Here is a 7,732-nt window from a genome sequence, read left to right on the forward strand (position 1 = left end):
AGCTGTAACTCTGTAAGGGAATATCGTAAAGCGGCGCTTTTGATCTCGACGTGATGCACAGTGTCTCTAGAAAATTTTGATAACACTCGCATAGAAATCGGACAATTTAATCAGAAAATATGAGCCATACTGTCGACTCAGAAAAACGCTAAAACGAAAAGTAGGGTAAACTACGCGAATTCGGTTGGCGCTAGAGCAGGCCGGGAATGTCATAGGTCAATGGGGTTGTTATCAAAAACTTCCCCATGCATTGGGTTTCGAACCATCTACAACTGGAACGCATCGGACATCGAGAAGAAGAGCTATCAATTTTCAACTGCGGCCATGTTCCTGAGCGAAAAATTTTCAAATTTGGCATTTTGTACCCTGTAGCTCGAGAACGGTACGACTTATCCGAAAAATTCTTTCACAGACGGATGCCCCGTCTCAGCGCGAACAATATGAGCCGTATGAGGTCGCATTCGGTTTCAATGAAAAATTCAAAATTTTTAAAAATTTTTTATTTTTTTTTGTTCAAAATTAATTTTTTTCCGTAGTTTTAGGCACGGGCCTACCGTTGGTGAAAGAATTTTTGCTCCATCTTCAATAGTTCGCCAGATATGTTCTCCTAAACATTTAATTCTAGATTTTAAAAATAACACTGGGCCAAAATTTCCGGCAGCTGTAACTCTGTAAGGGAATATCGCAAAGCGGCGCTTTTGAACTCGACGTGATGCACAGTGGCTCTAGAAAATTTTGATAGCATTCGCATAGAAATCGGATATTCAATATTCTACGTATACGTATATAATAAGCGGGTTTCTTCAATAACTGCTTCATATAGTTGAAGATACCAGAAAAAGTTTCTTACAAAAGTGCTACCATTTAAGTATCTTCATATCCTAAAGTTATTTTCGACTATACAGAGTGTACTTTTTTCCTGGATGCTACCTATCTTCATTGATGTATTTTGGACATAATTTATGGTTAACAAAGTAGTATTTAAATTTAACGAGGAATTCAATTATGCAATAAAAGATGCGGCATTCCATTTGAAAAAATGAAGTTAAGTAGCTTCAGGGAAAAATTTGACACTCTGTATAATCGACAATAATTTTAGGATGTGAAAATACTTATATGGTAGCACTTTTGTAAGAAACGTTTTTTGGTATCTTCAACTGTAGTAGTTATTGAAGAAACCCGCTTGCTTGGGACACCCTGTATATTTAGAACATGGTGATTGATATGATTGTTTATACAAAAATCCTGCCATAAAAAGATCGAATCAAACTTGAATATTTTGACCTTTTTGAGATTATAATTATTAGTTTATTAATTTGATTTTATTTTGAAAATTGATAGGTACATTCTCACATACATCTTATGGTTTTCCCGATGCCTGGAGTGCATTCCCGCGGGTTTATTAGATCTGACATACACGAAGTCAATCAACCAGACCTTCATAACGGTAAGTGCTTTTTTGAATACATGCATGCCTTTTTGTCTCACCCAAAAATTTAATTTACGAAATTTGAATGAAGCTTTGAAGGTAGAAGCGGATTTTATATTGAACAACACTGCAAACTGACGCCGGGGTTTCATTAATTTATAGCACTGTAGACCAGGGGCAAAGCTCAAAGCCCAAACATATGTATTTAACTAAATGGCTTATTTGGGTTTATTAGGGCTTTGGAAAATTTGTACCACACATTAAAAATTAAATCTATAATTACGTAGAAGTTCGTTCAAAGTAGAGGCACAAAGTGCCGGCTGTTTTTATTTTTTAATGAAAACTTCATATATTCGTCAAATCAATAGGCGATGCCCCCGAAATGTCATTTAACATTTTTGAAAAGAGCGTTCTATGCACGTAGCTCTTCTCGATAGTTAGATAATGTCTTTTATAGTTAACTTAATTGTTGTCTATTGAGGAACAGCAACACAAAGTAACTTCTTTCCGATAAATGAAACGTAATGAGTGTACAAATTTTAGCATGTTTGAAGCATCCAGAAATGTTATTTAAGATTTTTTAAAACAACTTTTTTTGTATTAGCGGTTAAAGTAGATTTTCTATTTAACATGGAATAATGTAGACATACCGCAGCAAATTCATATTTGTTTTAGTTAATTCATGTAATATTTATACTTTTGCGGGCCATTTTTTCAATATTTACTATGTAAGGTCTTTGAAAGTACTGTTCCGTGCACTAAGGCAATCCCCTTTCCATGGCCCGAATTAGTTCTTTATTTATTATAAAAGCCAAGAAATAGCCTCGCAAAGTGACACCTCTTTTCGATAACTTATTGCGTAGTAAGTTCAAATCCTCCTGGATCTTTTTGACGCATCCACTAATATCATATGGGATATTAAAAAACAGTGCTTTATACACCAAGCTATGTTCTCTTTGACAAATGAAACAAATCTTATATTAAATTTAAAATAACGCAGAAACGCACAATGGAGTTAGCTTCTGCGATTTCATGCGAAAGTTTATATTTATACCAGCTCTCTTGAAACATCCAGATCTATTGTTTAAGGGTTTTCAAAATGCTGTATATCGTCGATATCTCTAATATGGGCCGCACGGTGGACTTAGGAAAACGATAAAACATACTTGGTGCATATACAGCGTCGGGCCGCGGAGCTACGAATTTTCAAGTGCGATTTTCTTCGTAAACTTGCAATTTCTCAATTTTAACTTGCGAAACCTGTAGCCAACGAATGGCAGGTCCACGCGTGTATCCCGTATCGGCAAGTGTGTCGTAGGCTGTCTGCGGTCGCATACGGTGCCGATAAAAAATAAAAAACTTTTAAAAGTTTTGGAATTTATTTTTATCCAAAATTAACATCTCTCGATTCAAGACGATACGGGTGACCTGCTGGTAGAAGATTTTTTGCGCTATCATTCATAGTTTGCTAGACATGTTCTCCTAAACATTTAATTCTCGATTTTAAAAATAACACTGGACCAAAACATCCGACAGCTGTAACTCAGTAAGGGAATATCGTAAGGCGGCGCGTTTGCTCTCGACGTGATGCACAGTGGCTCTAGAAAATTTTGATAACACTCGCATAGAAATCGGACAATTTAATCAGAAAATATGAGCCATACTGTCGACTCAGAAAAACGCTAAAACGAAAAGTAGGGTAAATTACGCGAATTCGGTTGGCACTAGAGCAGGCCGGGAATGTCGTAGGTCAATGGGGTTTTTATCAAAAACTTCCCCCATGAATTGGGTTTCGAACCATCTACAACTGGAACGCATCGGACATCGAGAAGAAGAGCTATCAATTTTCAACTGCGGCCATGTTCCTGAGCGAAAAATTTTCAAATTTGGCATTTTGTACCCTGTAGCTCGAGAACGGTACGACTTATCGGAAAAATTTTTTCACAGACGNTCTGTTTTTTTTTTTGTGTTCGCCACAGTACCCCCCTGCTAGTAACGGACCGTAAAACGTACTCGTCTTCCAGCCTTTGTTGTTAAATTTGCTCTAGTCGGCTGGCATGAAGACTGTTGTTGAGGCACTGGGATACTCGCAGGAGAATCTTTGTTTGCTGCGATAGCGGTTGGTTCTGCTAGCACGTACGCTGGTTTAAGACGGTCAATCGACACCGTCACGTCACGACCTTTGACATTGACCACGAACGTTTTGTCCGCGCGTCGCACCACTGAATATGGACCTTCGTAGGGATTCTGTAATGTCTCCTTCGGGCCACCACGTCGAATAAAAACCTGATCCGTTGTATTGAGGTCCTTGAAGATAAAGGTCTTCTTTTCCCCATGGCGACGTCCTTGCGTTGGTCGCAGCGTTTGTTGGATGGTACGGAGTTCTTTGACAAATTCTGACGCGTTCTCATGAGGATTTGAATCAGGATGCGATCCTAAAAACTCACCAGGAAGTCTTAAGGTTTCTCCGTACAGCATCTCTGCTGTGGTGGCTTGTAGGTCCTCTTTCCAAGCGGAGCGGATTCCTAGCAGAACTGTTGACAACGTACGCGTCCAGGAGTTATTCTGGTGGCACATTATTGCAGCTTTCAGTTGCCTGTGGAGTCGTTCCAGCATGCCATTCGCTGAAGGATGATAGGCCGTTGTACGAAGATGAGACGTACCCAATAAACGGCTTAACTGTTTAAAAAGGTACGACTCGAACTGTCGGCCTTGGTCTGAAGTGATTCTCAAGGGAGTCCCGAACCTACCAATCCAATTATCATAAGGCACGTGCGACGGTCGATGCTTCCTGATCCGGGATAGGAACAGCTTCGGGCCATCTGGAAAACCGGTCAACCATCGTAAGACAATACCTACATCCTTCAGACAACGGCATGACGACTATATCTATGTGGATGTGGTCGAACCTCGAAGATGTTGTCGGGAATGCTCCTACAGGAGCCGATACATGCCGAGTTATCTTAGAACGCTGGCAAGCAACACAGGAACGGGCCCGTTGTCTGACTTCTTTCGTTACGGACGGCCAAATGTAACGTTGTGTCACAAGTTTAACGGTCGCGTTAACGCCTGGATGGGAGAGGTCATGTACGGAGTGAAATACAGCTTTCCGGAACCCCTTGGTTATAAAAGGACGGGCTGTACGTAATGAAACATCGCAGAACACCGATATGTCACTACCTGGTATTTGAAGAAGCTTTAACTGAAGTGAAGAATCATTTGCGAGAAACTCTTTCAATTCCGGTTCCGCTTTCTGTTCTTCTGCGAGCGCTTTGTAATCTAGAACAGTGTGCAGTTCTTCAACACGAGATAGGGCATCCGCAATGATGTTGTCTGCGCCAGATATGTGCCTGACGTCACAGGAAAATTGCGCAATGAAATCCAGATGCCTGACCTGCCGTGGAGAACATTGGTCGTGCTTCTTCATGAACGCGTAGGTTATCGGTTTATGGTCTGTATAAATCGTAAATGGTCGTCCCTCTACCATGTACCGAAAATGTTTAACCGCAAGATAAATGACCAACAATTCTCGGTCGTAAGCGGCGTAATTTTGCTCGGTCTGACTTAATTTCTTTGAGAAGAAATGCAATGGTTGCCAATGGTCGTCGACGCGTTGTTGCAGGACAGCTCCGATGGCGTAATTGGAGGCGTCTGTGAAAATTGCTAGGGATGAGTTCGGTTTTGGATGGGCCAATAACGTAGCTTGCGAAAGGGCGTCTTTACAAGCTTCGAAAGCTCGTGTAGCTACCGGTGTCCACGATACAGGGTGATTCCCTTTTACGTTGCCTTGTAAGAGGTCATTGAGCGGTGCTTGAATTTCTGCTGTCTTCGCAATGAATCTTCGGTAAAAGTTTACCATCCCTAGGAACTGGCGAAGCTTCTTCACGGTCTGTGGGAGCGGGAAGGAACAAATGGCGTCCACTTTATCAGGTAACGGATGCGTACCAGCACCGGAAACTAAGTAGCCAAGAAATTTGACCTCCGGCTGGCCGAATACACATTTGGACGGGTTGATTATTACTCCATATTCCTGAAGTCTCCCGAATAGAGTTCGTAGATGGTCGAGATGTTCCTCTAACGACGTAGACGCAACCAGAATGTCATCGATGTAGGCATAGCAACAGTCTAGGCCTTGCAGAACTTCATCGATGAAGCGTTGAAAGGTTTGCGCTGCATTGCGTAAACCAAAGCTCATGTGCATGAACTCAAATAAACCGAATGGTGTTGTGATTGCGGTTTTCGGGACGTCCTGTTCAGTAACTGGGATCTGGTTGAAAGCACGTACCAGATCTATGGTGGAAAATATGGTTTTCCCGCTTAGTGACTGTGAAAAATCCTGGATGTGCTTCACAGGATACCGGTCAGGGCACGTCCTGGCGTTGAGGGCGCGATAATCGCTACAGGGTCTCTATTAGTCGCCTGTTTTAGGGACCATATGCAGCGGTGATGCCCAGGGACTCTTGGAAGGACGAGCGATGCCCAACTGAACCATGGCCTCAAATTCCTTTTTTGCAGCTCTCATCTTGTCGGGAGCAAGTCGTCGTGGTCGCTGCGCGACGGGTGGTCCAGGAGTGGTGATTATGTGATGTTTGGTCGAATGGGCTGCAAACGTAAGAGTGCCTCCTGGTCGGGTTGTTCCCGGAAATTGTTGCAGAAGGTCATGAAACGGTGAGGAGCCTGTAACAGTTTTAATGGATGATGACTTGCACTCAATCACTTTCCCGTGGGACGCGTGATGAGTGGTTAAGTCTAGAAGACGTTTGTTCTTCATATCCACTAATAACCCAAAATGTGAGAGGAAGTCTGCGCCGATGATAGGTTTCGAAACGTCAGCCATAACAAATCGCCATGTAAACTGTCGTCGAAGTCCTAGGTCGAGGGTCAACGTTAGTATTCCATATGTTGAGATAATGGTGCCGTTAGCAGCGGAAAGTTCATAGGTTGCGGAAGTTGTGCACGCGGAAACACACATAGGTCGGCTCCAGTATCAATTAAATACCTTACTTTCGTTGAACCATCGGTGATAAATAATCGGCGGGAGTGCGTAGGGCTGCTGTCACTGGTCGCCATCAACGACTGCCCATGTCGTTTCCCGGAGAATTGGCTTCGAAGTTACAGGGTTTCGTACATCTTTCTGCATTATTCCCGAAACGCACATGGTACCAGCAAGTGTCACTTTTTCCTCTTGGTTGTGAACGTTAACGTGAGCGTGATTTTCTTCGAAAACGTCGAGGCTGATGTGGAGGAGCCTGGTTGATTTTAATTGCGGCTAATTCCTGCAGGGCTGTCGTTAACGCATTTTCCAAAAAATCCAATCTGCTGTTAACCGTGTTAGTCTTTGTTGACGTTTCGGCAATGTTGTTAAATTGTCCATACGCTTCCATAATGGTGTCAGCAATCTCCGCTCTCTTCGCTAATGGTAAGTCCTTATGTGCAGCTAGCAGGGCCTGGACAATTTTCGGTAGGCGAGTTAGCCACAGGGTTTGCAGAACATCCTCGGGGAATTCACAGCTGGCAAGATTGCGCAAATGTCGAAGGAACTGCACTGGCTTGCGATCTCCAAGTGGTTCGTTCTCCAGCAATCGCTTGGTGTTTTGCTCTTGGGATGCACCCATTCGCTTGATTAACTCACTTTTTAGCAGTTCATAAGTCCGTTCACTGCTTGGTTTTACGATAATATCGCGAACTTCGAGGGCATATTTTTGGTCAAGTGCACTTAACGCATACCCGAACTTCGTGTTGTCCTTAACTATTCCTGCGGCATCCAAACTGCTTTCTAACATAGAGAACCAAAGTTCTGGGTCTGACGGGATAAAAACTGGCATTTTCACTGCAACACGATCGATGGACGTTGCACTTTCTGACACGCACTTCTCGGTGGCCATAGTTATGTTTATACAATGTTCGTCCAATTTGGCAAAAAGTAAAATGTTGATTACACTTTTATCGGGGTCACCACTTTAGCGCCTTTAATAAAAGCACTAATAATTTTTGTACCAAAAGGAACGTAACACAAAACAAAACACAACTCAAATGAAGAATATATACAAAAGTTTAATAAGACTGAACAACACTCAAACACAACATAAGAACAACAACAAATAATAACAATATAAAACACTTACGAATTATCAAGAGGTAGACTGGTTACTGGTTACTGAACACTGGTTCTTAAGTAGGTTTTTTTTTTTTTTTNTTTAATGATACTGTTGGTGATTCCGTCTTCACCAGGTGAATTGTTTTTGAGTTTGCTGAATGTGTCTGTGACATCGTCTTGTGTTATTTCGCGTAAAATGTGATTTT

The 7,732-nt window shown here is 42.1% G+C and overlaps 1 protein-coding gene across 1 annotated transcript; it reads right to left on the bottom strand.

Annotated features, from left to right (window-relative positions):
* Positions 1-6,627: 6,627 nt before the first annotated feature.
* LOC108741921 lies at positions 6,628-7,314 on the bottom strand. Its single transcript, XM_018476896.1, has one exon. It carries the CDS (start codon positions 7,312-7,314, stop codon positions 6,628-6,630), a length of 687 nt encoding a protein of 228 aa, XP_018332398.1.
* Between the last annotated feature and the right edge of the window lie 418 nt (positions 7,315-7,732).

The sequence above is a fragment of the Agrilus planipennis genome, unplaced genomic scaffold (assembly GCF_000699045.2).
Source record: "Agrilus planipennis isolate EAB-ADULT unplaced genomic scaffold, Apla_2.0 scaffold340, whole genome shotgun sequence".
Lineage (NCBI taxonomy): Eukaryota > Metazoa > Arthropoda > Insecta > Coleoptera > Buprestidae > Agrilus > Agrilus planipennis.

What these genes read in the sequence shown, in the direction of transcription:
- LOC108741921 (XM_018476896.1), bottom strand. Translation starts at nt 7,314, where the DNA reads ATGGCCACCGAGAAGTGCGTGTCAGAAAGTGCAACGTCCATCGATCGT.